At 50.1% G+C, this 18427-nt stretch overlaps 1 protein-coding gene across 8 annotated transcripts in view; it reads left to right on the top strand.

Moving 5' to 3' along the window:
* Positions 1–18427, top strand: part of LOC105192226 (dystrophin) — a 588349-nt gene that overhangs the window by 115098 nt on the left and 454824 nt on the right. For all 8 annotated transcript variants that reach the window (XM_025298139.1, XM_025298137.1, XM_025298140.1 and 5 more), the window contains 2 exons: positions 3543–3754; positions 14721–14819. In XM_025298139.1, the coding sequence (XP_025153924.1) occupies positions 3543–3754; positions 14721–14819 (311 nt within the window). The remainder of the gene's footprint in view (positions 1–3542; positions 3755–14720; positions 14820–18427) is intronic.

Genomic DNA, 18427 nt, shown 5'->3' with positions numbered 1-18427 from the left:
AGAAATTCGAGCCTCACGAGAAGCTGGACGGTATGCTTGAGTAAGAGAAAGAGAGAGTGGAGGCTAAAGGAGAGGAGAGGGCGAGCGAGTTCACGGTGAATGTCTCGCGGTATGTTTGCATAACTACTTCCCCTTTGAATTAGCAGGGTGCCTCTCCGGCACCGGCCCACCCCCCGTCGGTTTGCTGCCCCGACGACAAAATGCTTTGTCGTGAACACATAGCTCGTCCTCGAAGTTCGCCGAACGCGTTAAGAAATATCGCCGGTAGTCGAAGAAATATTTCTTCGCTCGGCGAAAGTTTCGTGGTTTGTGAGTAATTACGCGAACAAATCGACCTCTCTCTCTCTCTCTCCCTCTCTCTTTCTCTCTCTTCCTCTCTCTCTCCCGTGCAGGAAAAGGGATACTTGTGTCTACTCGTCGTTCCGTCGCTTGCTCTCGCCGCCTACCACCGCCACCCCATCGCCATCGACCCTTCCCCTCCACTCGCCTTCGCGGTTTTCACAGTTTTTTCACCTCACTCTGTACTCGCCGGACCTCTTCAGACAGAGCAAGCAAAATTCAACAGCATAGGGGGCAGGTGGGTCCGATTGTTAAGATAATGCTCTCGACGGTGTTAACCGGAGCGGAAAAGCTCGGGATCAAAATAGAACGGTTTCTGCCGAAGCGAATTGGGATGGCAGTTGCACGCGCGAGTTGCGGCCATCTTCAAGTCGCGGCACACCGCCGGGCTCTGTCGCTGGGAAAAACATCAGCGTGGCCGACGTTAACATTCGGAACGGACGTCGACGTCGTGTGACAGCTCCGGGAAAAAAACATTTCGCACTCTCGCCACGATGTTGACTCGGTTGGCGTCGGCGGTTGAGGGAGGCGGCGGGGGCGGCGGGCGATTTGGATCGCCTGGGCACGATTTGAATCGTGCGATTTGCATCTCTCGATCGTTTCCCACCGGGCCGCGGCGTTTATCTTTCTTCAAGCCCCATAATTAACGAGCGCATTAGAATTTTTAATGATGACCCGGGTGAAATTTTCGCCGCGGCCGGGGTGAAATTACGAATTCAGAATTATGGCCGTAATATGCGCGGAGGAGGATCGCTCGCGCTGAAGAACGGCGACCTGGCTTTGTAAGCATTAATGAGATTAATTTGTATGAACGCGCGTATCCAGATATGAAGATCGTAAACTGCCGAAAGACCGACCTTGACGCGACTATTTCTCCCGACGTTACGCAAGGAACGATAAAGCAGTGCTTCGTGGGCGGGTTAAGGGCGGACGGGGGGATGATTTCCTTTCTGCGACTTTGTGCGATGCCGGTCCGCGGTTCTCATCGGGCGAAAACGAGAGCATCGCGCCTCTCTCTCTCTCTCTCTCTCTCGCGCGCGCGCGCGCGTAAATGTTTAACTAGGAAATGCGCTTGCGGCTACAGTTTGTCGGCAGCTGAGCATTCCACGGTTCTTGTTACCGTTGATTAACTGATTTATGAGGTTGCCTAATAACTATTACGCGCGGCTAATTATGATATTAGCTAATAGCGAGCGTGGCGAATTACATAAACTGGCGAATGCAGCGGTCAGTTGTAACTAATAAGTTACCCTCTCGCGTTCGACGGCGAAAGCGATGCATAATTCATCTCTTGCGGTGAACATAACATTGTGCATATAATAAATACGCACAATGTTGCACGGTTGTGCGGAACTGTCACGGGTTTTCGCAGAGTTCATCAAAGATTTCCATTCTTGACCGCGTTAATCGATGATCGGACGCTTTATTCTCGCATCTGTGTCACGCCGTCGTGAGATTAGGACGCAAATTCCATGGCTGAGTATCGATTGTTAAACCGAGACGGTTTAGTGACGATTCCGTTGCACTTTACAAATTCGCTCCATCGATCGCGAATATACCAGCCCGTCTATACATATAGAATACACAAGTGGAACTCATTTATCTCGGAATATACCTTTTAAAGTGCAGAGCGCGTTGTTCTCGCGCCATAATCCCGGGTAATTACGAGCACTTTAACGAACGCGATTAATGTTAATTATCGTGAGGGAGATAGAGAAGGAGAGAGATGGAGGGGGGAGGGGGGGCAGGAGAGAAGTGCATGAATATACACGCGTACGTATAATATGATATTATAAACCTTCGATCTCACACGGGATATCGTATTAGCGGATACAATTGATCGTTACGAATTATTATTGCGCGTAGTCGCGGCGAATTTGCCGAGTTCTACTTGGCGTCGTGCGTCGCGCGCGGCGGGCGCGCAAATGCACGGGCGAAGTGCATCCAAGGAGGACGCCGCGCGAGCGAGAAAAGGGGAACAGAAGACGCAGACACACAATTCCGCAGGGCGGTGCTGAGCGGAGCGACGCGCGTCTCCAAGTGGCGCTTAAGCGCTGCTAGAGGAGCGTTACAAATCGAGGGGGTAGGAAAAAGCGTTTACGAAAGTTTTCAATTACATTAGAGGCGGGCATTAAGCCCGTCGTCGACCTGGCCTGCGTACGGTTCACCTGGGATCCGCCATGGGCTCTCTCCGGCTCGATCCGAGGGGGATGAAGCGGGTAAACTTATAAACTATGAAAGTTACTTTCCTATTCAATGAATTGACCGTGCATCCTTCGGTACGTGCCTCGAGACCATTTCACCCCCGGCTCTTTCCACCCGTCTATTTCTCTCCCCTTCTATCGTATTTCTCGTCTTGCTCCCTCTCCCTCCTCTCCACCTCTCCATCTCTTTTTCTCTCCCTCTCTCTCTCTCTCTCTCTCTCCCTCTCTCTCTCTCTCTCTCTCTCTCTCCTGCCTCGGCTTATTATCGCAGCGCGCGAGAGAGAATACGACGTCGGCAGATCGACCGGAAAATTACCAGTTCTCGCGGCGGGAACTTCAGCCGAAAACGTGGCTGATGAAAAGAACCGGCCGAGAAACCCGGTTCCTCCGCTCTCCGACAGCCATGATTGTGCGAAATCGAGTTATTTACGTTTCGCGCCGTTATCATCTCGGCCCTGCGGTACGGTTGTACGACGTATATATATATATATATATATATGTATATATATATACAACGGGAATTCAGACGAGCCCGAATCGCGGCGAGTAATCAGCGGAGGCGCGCGGAAGCCCCGCGAACGCCTCGTGTGTGTCGAGAATCTTGTGGTATCAGCAGGCGAGATCGATATGACACGTGCGTGGAGACTGACTAACGACAATCATCTGGCTAGCGATAAGCCCGAACGATCGATAATTTTGCAATGTCGATGTGTTGCACGCGCGGCTTCGCAATAGAATTCGCGCGCACGCGCGAGTGTCTGAAATGCTCGCTTGCTGATGCTCTGGGAGCATCAATTTTCGTCATGTCGACGACGACGACGACGACGACGACGACGACAAAGACGGCGACGACGACAAGGACGACGACGTCGAGGACGTCGAGGACGACGGTAACGACAGCGACGGCGGCGGCGGCTGCGGGAGATACGGCCTGCTGACTTTTACGACGTGTACGTAGCCGCGCTCTAATGGAGATATGGTTTTGTTTCCTTGTTACAGAAGTGGAAAGGAGTGTAGGCGCAACACCGGGGGCGGCGGGTGCAGCTGCAGGGGGCTCTCGGGGGCTGTCACCCTCTCCAGCCCCCTCGTCACCGTCGACCCCCGTAGCGACTAGTCCCTCCGCTTCCGCCTCCTCGACTTCGTCTTCGCCTTCACCCTCTTCTTCTTCAGCTTCCGCCCTCGTCGCGGGACTCGATAAATCAGTGCTTCAGGTAAGCTCGCCTCGCCTCACCTCGTCTCGCCCCGCCCCGCTTCGCCTTCTCTTCGCTCGTACGCGTGCGTGAGGCTGTCGAGACAATGGCATTATGTAACCGACGAGCACACGCACGTGCGTGAGGAAGGATGTTACGCGGCTGACGTTTATTTTCTCCCCCTCGCGACTTGAGCGCGCCTCTCAAATATTTATTTCCGTTCGCAATGTTTCCCATCTAGCAGATCACTTTCCGTTCGTTCGCGGCCGAGATTTCGCGGCCGGAGATGATGCGCAACTACGATCGCGCGTATCGGTACACGCTCGATGCGTGGAGAAGGTCACAAAATGAGAGGGCTCCTTCGGTTTTAATTTGAAGACTGTCCTTCGTTCCACGGTCGGACTGTAATGAAGGCAGTTACTTTTAGCACACGTTGTATTTTAATTAGAGGATTTCACTTACCCCGGTCTGTGTTTAATGTTAGGAATTAAATGCCACGAGCGCGGCAAGCGCGGAAGTCGCGTTCGCTTTTCCGTCGCGGAGGGAACGGGCCTTTTGTATTTTCGTAAATCAATCTCGCGAATATATATATATATATATATATGTACGCGCGAAGCGCGCTTTCATGTTGGCGCGCGTCCGGGGAATCGGCGGTTTGATAAACCGACGCCCCGTTACGGCCCCAGGGATCAAAAGCTCAGGGTAGGGACAGATAATAATTATCGGTTGGTTAACTTCGGAGTTCCCGATCGCGGAGGATATCGATTTGATTACTACTCCGCTTGTGTGTATGTGTGTGTTGCTGCGAAGGCCTACAGATATATACGTACTCTCGGCGTGTTTTTGCCGCGCTGTGTGTCGTACGATAGCGCGTTAGTGCTATTCTCGCACGGGCTCGATTTATCCTTAAAGTCTTCTCTGCCGCGATCATCGAGACGCGCTGTACCGAACGCGCGTGTATCTCACGATGAGAAATTTCACGTCGGACACAGTACGTGTGGAACTTGCGATGTAAAACTTCTCCGAGGACGTCGGAGTTACGGCGGTGAGAGAAAGAGAGTGAAAGAGAAGGATACAAGGAAGGGGAAGGAAGAAAGAGGGACACACACACACACACACATATATATATATATATATATAGAGAGAGAGAGAGAGAGAGAGAGGGGGAGAGGGAGAACTTGTCCTCGGGCATCTCGGCTAATTAAAGCGCATAAATTACGCGAGCGCGGGGAGAAGCTGACGAGAATATGGCAACGTAACGCTCGTTTCTGAGTACGACAGTAAGGTCGCGTGTTCTCCAGACGAATGCCGACAAGAAATATGTTAACGAGCCGGGGGATCGCGCGTTTTTCGCGGGAGACTCCGCGTCCTAATCGGAAGTGGAAAAAAAGGAATTCGAGTCCGCTCTCCTGTGGAAATGTCAGAGAACCCGGGTTTCGGGTTAATGTGTTATCTCGCTCGCATGCCGTGTAAATGTTCACGCGATATAAAAATACGAGCGACGGTGCATTACGGTCGGTGAAAATACGCAGGCAGTCACGTTATAAGCTTGTAACGTGATTATAGTAACATTAACTCTCTCGCCCTTCAGCCGCGCGGCTCTTTAGACATTGTGTACTTAAACTGAAGCAAATATGCGCCCGCGGAACGGGAGATTGGGAGCCGGAGAGGGGAAGCGGGGAGTGGGAGGGCAAAAAACACTGCTAAAAAACGGGCTCTATTATCCTTGATGGAAAAGCGCGTCCTTAGTGAATGTAAATTAAAAGCGGCTGAATTAAAGCGCTTTACGCGCGGATCGTGTTGAGCGGCCGGACTACATTACGATATTCCATTTTGCAGACGCGCGTCAGTAATGTCGTGTGGTCCCTCAAGAGGGCTCGCGAGGACTCTTAACTTGATTATTAAGGTGTCGACTAGATCCACTCTCCACAAATTAGTATTCGGAGCGGAGCGGTATATCTGGCGCGACACTTCCGACATGACGCGCGCGAGTGCGTATTCCTTTCCTCTCGCCGATTGGTGCTGCGCCTCTTGTCGCGCGATAGGAAAATACAGGCGACTGTGCATTATGATTGGTGGAAGAAGCATGTTCATAGTTGCATTGTAAACTCGCAGTGGAAAGGGTGTCACGCGTAGCCTTTCTCTCACATAAATCCTCTTCAATTTTGTCACGTTTTCTAACAGTGCGGCAGAATATAGAGATTGTCAGAATACACTCTGAGGGGACAAGTCGTTCATCTCACCGCGAATTATATACAGGATAGCCCATTTTAAAAGCCCACTTAAAATATTTCGAGAGAAATGCGTTACCCGAAAAAATGTTTCGGACAAAATTCTGAGGAAGCTCAGCCCGTAAAGCCCGACTTTTGTCTGAAATATTTTCCCGAACAAATATATTTGTTTCGAGATATCTTAGATGGGCGTTTAGGATGGGCCATGTTGTGTATTATCTGTTGCGAATTATCTGTAGTAACTTTTTACTAAAAAATTCTCTCTCTTGCCTTGTAACATGTGGCTTCTGAAAATTCTAAAGCTCCGTCTATACGCGGCATCCTTTGGACACGCTCGTCTCCGTATAATGACGGTAACTCTCGTTCTTTAACGTTACCGATGTAACAATAATCAACGAAAATGTTAGGTATATCGCGCTGGAAGAACAATCCGACAGTCGCCAAAGGCCGAGTAGCAAAGCCCATATCGAAGTTTCCACGCGCGAATTAACATTTATTAAAAGTTAATTTTATTCGCGTTTCCACTTCGCCGTCGCGCTTAGGCGTGTATGCCGTCTTTTATAGAGCGGCAACAAACTTTGTTACCGCTGTTCGCTACCTTCTGGGACACGGTTCGTCATAAATTACATGCAAATCTGCGGCGAAGTAGCGGGAATACGGAAACCGGGGATGGATAGATACTTTTTTGTACGCAGATGTCAAGCTGTCACGGATTAGTCGGGCGGCGTTGCCGTGTGTGACATTTTAACTTGGCGAATAACAAAGCCGCTGCGCGGCTATAAAGAATACTGTCCTTTCAGGTAACCCGATTCTCGTCCGCCTATTTATCACGGATTTGACGTAGCGAGTTAGTCCTTCTCTCATTAAATCTTAATCAGGAACAAAGCTGGGTCACCCCGAATGTCTTCAGATTGCATCCCATTCGTCTCGTGAAACGAAATAGTCACTTTATTAAATTTACTCTCGCGTAAGAAATTTACTTCGAAATGGTTGGTAAAATTCTCTTGCTTTGTCATCTAATTAATATTTGACCAAAAATCTCAAAAATTAATAATAGCACGTAATTGACTAATACAAATTAACTGGTACAACAGAAATTAATAATACGTAATAATATATAAAAATAATGTGTGAGAGGATATTAATGTGAAATATATCATTGTTTTCTTATACTAAATATCTCCTCATATATTATATTATTCCTACGTATTGTATTTCTGCATATTATTAATTTCTTACGCATTAATCAATTTTTGCTAATCAGTTACGTATTGTTATGTAAACCTTATGTATTATTAATTTTTTTTTTCCCATTTTGATCCCGCTCAATTTGTATCTCGCGAATGTCTCAAGTGCGTCGCAATCTGCAACACAACATTTTCGCGCGCAAATCGCGGGGAATCTTTTATGTAAGCGCGCGGTAAGCGAAGGACGCGCGAATGGCACAATAGCCTCCCCCGGCAAATCGCGGTGAATCATCATCGGAATTGCAGATAGAGTCTTCGGGGTTTGCCTATTGTTGATGCTGCATCGGCAATAACTTCTTATCGCGTCAGCATGCCGCCCGATGCCGGAATCTCCTCGACTTTGACTTGCAGCTCACATTTTGTCTCCGCTTGTGCGATCTGATTACGACGGCAAGTTTCGGAAGAAACGTAATCCCGACTGAATATTCGGCGATTGGCGGCACGAGACTTCGGTTATCAGGGACGTGAATTAGATTTGTGCGAGGGAAGCGGCGGTGGACACCACCACGGCTGAAAGTGGAAGGGTCCGGCGGCGTTCGTGCAGCCGTTATAACTCGGTCAATTTTATCGAATTACACCGCCAGTTTCTCTCCCTTCGCCGATCCTTATTCGCGCGCCACGACCGCGTTCTTACGACAGGCACATAATCCAGCCCGGCGTGTTTTGTGGTATAAATATGGTAAAATAAATTAAACCCGAGTCTCACTACTCAGCCTAACCACCCCGAATGTTATTTCCTCCCTCTCCGTCCGCCTCCCTCCTTTTCGCCCGCCAAAACCCCGCCGTTGAGTTCGAGTCCTGCGCCGTTGGGCTAGGCGGAGCGGAAATTTATCGTCTTTTACGGCATGGAAATTTAATTTAAGGCCGCACTTGGCCGGCGCGTTAACTTTAATTCGGTTTCGGCCGGGGTACGGTAGCCATGTCGGTCTACGTGATCAGCGTTTTATGCCTAGATGTTAATATCCTCGGAAGAATACACTCCATCTCGGCCATCGTTCGCAAGCGTTCGTTCGTTCGTTCGTTCGTTCGCCTGCGCTCACGCGCGCCCGCGTTATACGCCCTTATACCCTGCGGGTCCTTAAATTCGAGTATATACCTTCCTTGTTACGGCACGATATTGCTTAACGAAGCGTACCCCGTTCCTCTGCGCCGCCGCCGCCGCCGTCGTTGCTCCGGCCGTGCTCCGGCCTCGTTTTTTATTATTTCCAGATGAAGCTCGAGTTAATCATCTCTGTTAACGTCAGTTTTGCCGTCGTAGCCGCGCCCGTCCGCCGTGAACAGCGCGCAGACGTGTCCTCGCGAGGGGCAGAGGAGGAGGATACATCTTTTCGGTTTTAGAATCCCCGGGAGTCGTTGTATTTTCCTCCCCTCCTTCCTTCTCTCTCTCTTTCTCTCCCTCTCTCTCTCTCTCTCTCTCTCTCTCTCTCTCTCTCTCTCTCTTCCTCCTTTCTGTTGTCGCGCCGAGCTCTCGACGCGTCTCTCCGGCCTTTTCGCTCGTTTTCGCGCGCGCCTTTCAAGAATTTATCCTCTTTGAACTTTTACGACGCGGGCTGTCATATTCCGCAAAACGTCTTTTGCCCTTTCGCGCGTGTCGCAGCCGCTTCCGACTGCCGCCGTTTTCTTTGACAGCATGACATTTTGCGCGGAGCTACGTGCGTTATCCGCGGTGCGCTACCGGCTCGGTGTTTCTTCATCTCGCCGGTGTTTTTACCGCTTGCACCGGCCGCTCTCGCAGGCCATCTCGCAGTCTGTATTTACGCCGACAGTTTCATCCGAGCTCGCCCAGTCCAGTCGTCGAGGCGACGGCGAGACGCGCGGTGAGAGAGCGGCTGCGAGGATCGTACCTCGTCTGGAAACGTTTAATATGTCCTTCCCGCCCCTCCCTCATTGTTCGGCCAACTTTTACCAACGTCTCGGTCAACATTGCACAGGCCCCGGTGCGCTTTTCCTATTTGCCGAGTCCACAATCAGATTCGAGCGACGTGGCCCGACGCCATAACAGCTATCGGTCCGCTTTCTTCCATTTCCGGCTATGCTGTCGCGCTGACAAGTATTGTGCTGTTTGCATAAAGCGATGAGAGGCCTCGAGGTAACGAGACTCGAGCGGGAATCAAGTTGCCGATGAAATTCTATTTCGCCGTCGCGACGGTGGGCCGCGTTTTATGCGCGCCGCGAAGATAGCGATTGTCTCGATCGCGGGCGAGTGTAAGCGGAACTGGAGCGCGTCCTGCCTAGGGTTGCCAAATCCAAAAGTTAAAATCATCGGACATTTCTTCTTTGGTGACAAACCCAAAGCGGACTAAACCGGAACAGAAATAATAATCATAACGTTACATTAAATACAAAATATGACAAGAATTTATTTACAATATTAATTTCCAAACAATTTTATAAAGAAGATTTGATCGAACAGAATAATAAACTATTACTTTTTTAATATATATGGCATGTTGGATCGGCGGATCATCTACTGATATAGATGGCTTTTCATGGCGCTCGATCGTTTGTAGGCGCTTGAAACGGAGAAACGTTGCTAAAATCTGAACTCTCATTCCATTGATTGGATATAACTTAAAAACCGGACATATGACAAGTCCGGTTTGACTTATTAACCGGACACTGGACAAGACTTCTGAAAACCTCTGACAGTCCGGGTCAAAACAACGGGCAGTTGGCAACCCTAGTCCTACCGCGTTTACGAGAACAAGAGATGCTTTGCGCGAAGCTTACCTCGCGCCGCACTCGGCATAGATTCGGTTATTTTCTCGCTCTCACTGTCTGCACGTCGAAGCTTTCGTGTTACGTCCGCGGTTGTAACGCGGTTTATCAGCTCGAGCGATCGGGCTGAGAGCGGCTGAGGCAGCGACGAAGTTGTAAGCTGCAGCAATTTTCATTAGTTCGGAGCACGTCGCACCGGCGCGGCGGCGGACGGGAAGAGTTCGCGTCGCGCGGACCCGCGAATTTTCGTTGCATATGAAAGTGTGTTTCGCATCGGCCGCTTCTCCTCCGAGGAGACAATGTTGGCGAGCTCGCGCGCGTTTCCTATAGCGTATTCTCGCGTTCCCACGGCACTCCAATAATTCGCGACCGAGTCTCTCTTTGTGGTATTCGGCTTATTAGATTCTTGGTCGCCTCTGAGACAAAATATGCGGGGCCCACGTTTCGACCGGCACGCGCCGAATCCGCCGGCAGATTCCGCGTAATTTACGTGGAAAATACTGAAATAGCGCGGGCCATTGTTTTCGGTCGTTGCGCGCATTCGGCGAGTGATTAACGACGCTCGCCGATGTGCTTGGGGCCGCGTTCTCCCGCGCCCTCCCTCGCTTCCTCGCATTTCTCGATGATCGAAATTAGCCCCGCGAGCTGCAATCGCCGCGAAACGTCGGGTTTATCGCGGCATCGCTGAAATTTTTTGTTCCACGCCGTGCAACGCGCGTTATAGCGGAGGAATGAAGGACGATTAACGTCATGGAGGGGGGGAGGGGACGCGTATCAATAATTTTCGAAAATATTTCTCGAATAATTTCCGCCGCGCGTTCTCTCTCCTCGAATCCCTTGGGCTGTAACGATTTCCCGCGGGGAACATCGCTTCGTTTTTTTTCTTTTTCCCGTTGCTTTCGGCGCGCGAACAGCGCCGAGTGGAGTACCGCGGTGTAATAGCGAGATAGTCTCGATTGGAAAAAGAGACAGATCGAGGACGAAACGGTTCGTCCGGCGAAGCGTTTCCTCCTGCGTCAGGAAGTCGAACGGCGACAATCGAGAAACTTGGCGCAAAGTGCACCTGCGCCAACTTTTCAGCGTTTACTGTCGCTCGACGACAACACGATCGCTCCTCGCGGGAGCGAATTTCGCCACCGTAGGCTAAAACGCCCGAGACGCAAACTCTCCTGGGCTAATAGCCATTACTTTTTTATACGTTTTCGGGGCTGTCGGGGGGGAAGGAAGGTAAAGACGACGGCGGACTTACGAGGATGGGAGTGTATTTTGTCGCGACGCTGCTGTCTCGAACGAAACGATTAAAGTTCGTGGCGCTCGTCATAGCGCAAATAACGGGTGACGTCGCCCGGTTCGGTCGTTGATCTTTCTCCCAAGCGTGTTCGTATACACCTTTTGCCAACCGCCATCGTTCACCGTTGTTGCTTTGTAAGTTGCGTGTAGCAAGTCCAGCACACTCGCATTTGAAAAATCACATCGATTCTTGGCACGCGCTTCTTCGAAAACTCGGGAACATCAGCAGGTTCGAGCGTGAATTAATTTATTCTTAAGTGCGCGAGAACTTGAGCTGTAGTCGCTCTAAATTCACATTAATTATGTAATTGCATACTTGTCAAACTCAACTGAGTTTGATAAACTTCAGCGCTCCTTCGACAATAACATCGGAATGAACTCTCACAATGATTTCATTCGTCTATAATAACTTGGATAGCATCTTCTCTTTTACTTATATCTGTAATGCTTTTAGAAAGTTAAACCTTTGAAAACAGAGATAATAAACGCTCCTTTGCCCCTCTCTCTCTCTCTCTCTCTCTCTCTCTCTCTCTCTCGGTAGATTTCCAAAGAGAGGTATCTACGCGCTCTGTCGCGCGTTCTCCTTTTTCTACTTTTTTATTGCTCAGGTGCTAAAACCGGTCGTTAAACTCGCGAATGAGTGTGGAGGAGCTCTCGGTTTCACGAGGCTTGTCGATGAAACGAGTGTACGCCTCGCATGTACACGTGTATGGGGCGAATGTAGATTGCTGCGGCAAGAAACGCGCGACATGCGCGCGACACAGTTCGCGCTTGTGAAATTTTGTAGCGTAAAAGCCCGTACACGAAGGTGTGTTTACAAGCGCGCACAGTTGACAGGAAGCGGCACATTTGCCGCTTGCACCTCGTATTTTCGGAATCAATTTCCGCGGGGGAAAGGGAGATGGTCGCGAAGAGACCAGAAGATGGTCTGTATCTATCGGGGTACACTTTGTTGCGACGTCCCTCTTCATCGCGTAAGATTATCCCGAGGAAGATGGAGGAAAGCGTGCTCGAGCGCTTCTTCCTCCTCATCCTCTTCCCTCTGCTCCCCCTCCTCCTCCTCCTCCTTCTTCTCATCTTCTCCTCTCATGCGCTGTACCACCAAGATAAACGACTAAACTATAAGTTACATGAAAATGTATAAATTCCAGGCAGACGAGGCCTGTTCGTTTCGGGGCGGAAAACACGAGGGATATGATCATTCTTCGACAACAGGCACTTAATCAAGGTCGCTTCAGGCTGGACAAGGGTGGGTGAAAGGCGGGACGAGCCCAGGAGCTTAGGCTAGGTGGCAGGCTCGGGGGGGGGGGGAGGGTTGCCGGACCGAGCGAGACCTTAATTTCCTGTAGCACTACGGTTTATCTCTTCCGCGATTTATCGACTCCCTCGAAAGTTTCGCGTTTGCGATTCGGGCGAACCCTCGTCGAACGCTAGTTCGGCCTTCTTGCCTGCTCGCTGTTGCGTCGCCGATCGATCAGCTCGCTGCTAGGCCGAGAGAGAGAATTTCAGGGCGTGCTCTTCTCCTTTCCCTTCTCGCGTCTCTCTCTCTCTCTCTCTCTCTCTCTCCCCCTCCCCCCCTTTCTCCCCTTCTCATCCTCGCCCACTCTTGCTCTCGTTTTTTTTGCAATATGTTGTTCGCAGTAAACGGTTTTATTTGGATGCCGCGATCTTTTGAAGTGTTTCAACTAGAACCACGATGCATCACGGAGCCAACGAGCTACGTTGAAATCGCCAGCAGAGATGTTTCCGGTGGCTAGCGAAGCGTTACTCGCGCTCGCTGGCTTGCGCGCGCGCGCGCGCGCGCGCTTGCTCGCTTTTAAATGTATTATTGGCTTTACAACTCGTAGATTCAACGGGAACGTAATTACGCAACTCGCCTTGATATTTAATTAAACGCGCCAATAAAGCCATTTGCAAGGAAAAACTTGTCGGCCGTGATGACAGTTGGGAAATGCAAATTTGCAGTACAATCGTGCGCTCGTTCACGCAACGCGCTCGCGCTCGCGTACGCATCGGCGCGACGCATTTGAAGTAATCGCATTTGCGGGCCTTTTCGCGCATGGACGACACTATTTTCTTCGGGAGTTATTTCACACGAGCGTGCGCCCGGGAGCTGCCGCCGCCGCCGCACGCGCGATTGTTCGACGCGCTGCGCCGGAAATGCCGCGGACATTATCCGGCGCGCGCGAAACTTTTCAATCAGCCCTCCGAGTCTCCGATTCACACTGCGGGGGGCGGGAGAGGGGCGGGGGTACAGCCCTGAAGTTTCGACGCAAACTTCGACGAGGCGTCAACCCCGCCGATGCGGCGCATTTGACATTCGCCTATCCTTGACTGCCGAGGCTCTTCTCTTCGTGGATATCGAGACACGAGCGAGGTAAATCGAAGTCGGCCACTTACGAACGGACACTCCCTGCTAATTTCCGCCGGCAAATATCCCAATTCCGGTCGCGCGCGTCCCGCCTGGCTCTCCCTCTTTCTCTGCGCCGTAGCCGGCGCCCCGGCTCTTTTCCATCTCATTCCATCCATACCGTTGCCGGACGTCCGAGACATTTCCCGCCGATGTTTCGCGCACGATTCGCATGTGCGCCGAGGGACGCGGGAGTTAATTGCCACGGCTAATTCGCGATTAATCCGTCAAGATGGGTTATCGATTTCTGAGCCGATCGAACCGAAGTTCCCGAATCGAGAGGACGCGTTATTAACTTAACGTTACGTCACGCCCGACTCTCAACGAACGTCGCTCGTTCGGCGCTGTTTTCGTTTTTAATCCGCCGCTGGGATCGCCGAGTCCCAGCATTTCCTGCGTCGAGCTGTCCGGCGTAAGAAAGCTTTGACAATATCCACCATCAGGATTCCTCTCGCGTCCGCGGTGATCCTTAGACCGCGCGAGAAGAGCTTTATTGTGCGAACGAGGAGGACTGTAACGGGAGTACGGCACTGACGACGTAACTACCGTTATCGTCGTAAATTGTCACCGTCGAACCAAGGGTGGGTGGGAGGGAGGGAGAGGAGTCGTTCTCCTGCTTGCTACGGCTTCCTCTCGCGATGCATTCGTCGTGATATCTTGTTTGTTCCCGTCGTAGGGCTCCCGAGATGTTTGGTGCCTCTGAACCTTATTGTATACGTGATTCAAAAGGATGTCGTTCTTGAAAACTTTAGCGACAGGTCTTTTTTCTGTGAAGTTTACGTTTCGTATATCGCTAGCACGGAATTACAAACGCTTCTGCGTAAGAAGATATAAAATATATATCTGCGAGAAATACCCAGAAGATCAAACGACCGTCTCTACGTTACGGACATTTTGGAGTTTGTTGTCGAATTTGGCATTTCCATCGTTCGCTTCGAGCCATTCGTTTGCATATACATTTATTTTCACGCATTATGTTATCGGCATTCCAATTCTGTCACTTGCCCTCTTTTATCAATTTCAGCTTGCTGATTACGTGCGGTCGGAGTCTTCACTTATTAATATTCCTCCTGCACTGGTTTTTGTTGCAGATACGTGACTGGCTCACGGTCGAGGAAGAGATGTTGCGACAACAAGCCGTGGTCGTCGGCGACATCGACGAAATCATGCATCTTCTTGACAAACAGAAGGTGAGTCCACTTGAAATTCAATTCTTCGTGTATTCGGCGAAAGATGTCTCCCGAATAAGTATCGATCGAGCCGTTAGCTTTGATTTTTTTTCCGCTGACAGAAAAAGCTGCAAGTAACGGGGAAATCATTTATTTACATGTTGAAAAGTTGCAAGATGAGTGCGCGATAAAGTCGGAAGTATTCGTAGCGTAGCAGTAGCAGCAGCAGCTCGTCTCTGCGTTATTTATGCTCTCATTAGTCGCACGCGTATTTCGCCGAGCCGCTCCAAATGCAAAGATTCCGAACGCGAAGGACTCGTGAATTGCCAAAGAGTTGCCATGCCTTTGAAGTTTATCGCAATTCGCCCGTGCGGAGCTCCAAAAGCCGGCCCGGCAACGAGGTGGCTCATGCTTGTTGTCGAAAGCTCGCCTACTGGCTTTTGTTCCCATTTTATTTTACTTCTCTTTTTTCCCCCTCTTCTCGCGCAACGAATGACCTGCGCCGGCGAAAGTGGCGGTCACGAAATTAAACCACGGGCGTTTTTATTCGTTTCTCGCTCGCTCGTCGTTTTCGCTGCGCCGTTCCTCCAGTGCCTCGCGAGCATTTTGGAAACGCTGTCTCGCGATCTTTATCAGTCGCCGATCTCCTCGAGCGTCGAATCCGCGCGATATCGCGATTGCTCTTCACCGTCTTGTCTCGTACCTTGCGAGCGAACGGCAGAGAGCTAAAAGCTCCAGCGTCGGTAACCTCGCGGTCTGTCACAACTGTGTGCAGTCGATATTTCAACCCTCGGGGTCGTCTGTGCTCACTGCGGGGGTAAACATCCCTCGTTCGGCTACTCTCGAGCTCGCTGATATCGTGAGCGGAAACGTTATCAGCGAACGGTGACGATAACGGGAGGAGCCCAAGGATCGTCGACGACCCCGGCGGAGGTCGGCGATGAGCGACGCCGCTAGGACGAGTTTCCCTGTTGCGATTGTAGAGGTGTGTACGCGGGTAACTGACCGGGAAAACCCTGACATTGGCATTGGCATTAAGGGTCCGATGAACGGCTGCCACGCCTTGCTCCGCGCACGTCGACGTCGTGCCGCTCGTTATTCCGCCATGGTTGTTAATTGCATTGGTCTTAATGGATCAATAGCTGGAGAATCGCGGACGACACGGGGCATCACTTTATAGACAGATATAGCGGATTCGGCCGCGAATAAATTCATCTGATCGGGGCGACGGCTCTTTTTCCCTTGAAATGTCCGTTAATGTCGTTATACGCGGCTTTAATGCGCGCATTAAATGGATATCGGGTGAAATTTCTGGATAAAGGAAGCATTTACAGACGCGTGATGTTGCTTTATTTTATTATTACTGCCAACGCTGGCACTTTGTGTGTCATGCGATAAAATACACGCGATATAGAGGAGCCACGCTGCAAATACGAGCGGAAATTTGCGAAAATGGACGTTCCGGAGATAGAAACGTCACATACAAGAAAATTTGATAAACAGAGGCGGTCTTGACGCGTATAAATCTACTTCTGAAATTTATCCGTGTAATGAGAGAAAGAACATCTGAAAAATAACAAATATTCATTCAGTGTGTACTAATAACACATTTACTCAAATCTCAAATCTAAATTTATTCATGTAAATAGAATAAGCAATCGGTTTGATGAAAGCTATGGTTTCAAGAAAATGCATATGTTCTCGTTTGAAGATAATTTTTCCGCAGTGTAAAAATGTGAATACACGTGTGAATATTTTATCACTACTCACCGGATAAGTATCTTTCACCTTTTAGATATTTTTTCTCTCATTCATCGCACGATGACTCTCATTGGACTCTTCAAATCTTCTTTTATTGCCAATGATAATATGCTTTATATTTATTATTCGTATAGTTGAACAAACTCCTGAACGATCGTGGTATTGTACTGATAACAATAATATTTTCAACATTCAAGAATGGAGGACTATGCAAAATGACGAGCACTTGTTCGACGTATGTTACGCGTGTTTCTGTCGACATCGTGTTCGCGGAAAGCTGACATGTGTTTGTTTGATTTTATTTTCCGTAACGCCTATCAGTGCCCTCGATAAAACGTGATAAATCTCTTTCGCATCATACACGGGGAACACTTTAATTACAAAGTTAATTAAGAAATTGCACACTCGACGTAACGAGCTGTTTCGTCCCTGTAACGCTCCACCATCGCGCGACGCGCGGAGGAGGGAGTCTCGTGTTACCCTCTATGATTATAGGGAATTGTAAAACTAACCTCCGTCGGCGGGGGGGAGTTCGAGTGGATCGTAAAAATAACGGCAGCACGCGGCGCACGCGGTGTGCTGTGCCTGTTTCGAGTTCTTATCGTAAAAAAAAAAAAAAAACTTACGCGCTACCGAGATGTTTCTACGTTTTCACCCTTACCCCTTCCCCTCCCAGCCCCCTTAGCCCTCAGTAGCGCCGGTGGCCCATGAAAAACTTTACCACGCGAATAATACGAGAGTTTATCGTAAATTCAGCCCTCGCTCACGGGTACCGAGGTACAAGAAAGGGAGAGAGAGAATGAGACAGTAAGTACATTATTGCACGCCCCACCCCCCGTCCCAAGCGCCTCGCGCATTACGTCGTGGAAATTTACAGCGTCAGCTTCGAGGATCTGACGTTTCCCGAGTTGCATTCTTTCGCAGACGCGCAGAACCCATTATAAATTTCAGAGGTCCTCGGTACTAACGCCGCCTCCGCCTTCGCTTCTGTCGCCGCCGCCGCCGCCGCTTTTTCAAATCCGCGTCGAGTATTTTTCGCTCGGTTTACCCCGACGCGTAATGGCGATTTCAGCGGGCGACAGCCGAGAGTTTTATCTTCGTTCCATTATGACGCAAAGGCGCCGCGGAAAAATCGACGCGATAAGATTTCTCCTCGGACGAGAATTCTTTCATCGTTCGAACGGAAGCGAGATCATTTTTTCTCGTCGTCGTCGTCGTCGTCGTCGTTGTCGTCGTCGTCGTCGTCGTCGTGACACGCATCGGACACGCGTCGCCGAGACGAATGGCGCGCTTGATTGATCAACGACATCGTATTCCGATAAATCACACGAATCATACGGTATTCTTTCCGCTCGCACACTTCGGAACACGGAGCTCGCGCTGCCACTCGAGAATCGAGAGTTTTCGGACGCGTTTGCAGAGGGTGACCGAAACAATGGGAACAATAGGTTTGTTACGGTGGTGTGTTGTTATTGATTTCCGATCGGCCAGGAGAGAAGCTGAGAGTAAGAGATATTTTGACGCGTGCAAGGCGCGCTCGATGAAGAAGAAGGGGGGTTTCATCGACGACGGCCAGGTTCGTTGACCAAATCTCGGTATCGTTGGTGACTTTTCGGACTTATTCGGTTTGATAAGGACCAGATTTGTTGTTAATATCGGTGCCGCATTGACGACGGATTCGCATGACATTTAGATGTGTCGTGTGTATTGCTTGCATAAATTATTCCGGTGAAGTCAGCCCGGCCGGCTAATTACACATTCGGGAAAGTCTCACGGCGCTGAAGCGGCGAATTTGCTCGAAGTCATGTTAACGTCTCGTTTCGAATCATGTTTACGGTTGTACTCGACATAATTGCCACAGTAGATCG

Source organism: Harpegnathos saltator, unplaced genomic scaffold (genome assembly GCF_003227715.2).
Source record: "Harpegnathos saltator strain DR-91 unplaced genomic scaffold, Hsal_v8.6 scaffold208, whole genome shotgun sequence".
NCBI classification, from domain to species: domain Eukaryota; kingdom Metazoa; phylum Arthropoda; class Insecta; order Hymenoptera; family Formicidae; genus Harpegnathos; species Harpegnathos saltator.
Note: the sequence above shows the minus strand (reverse complement) of the source record. Positions and strands in the feature narration are given on the sequence as shown.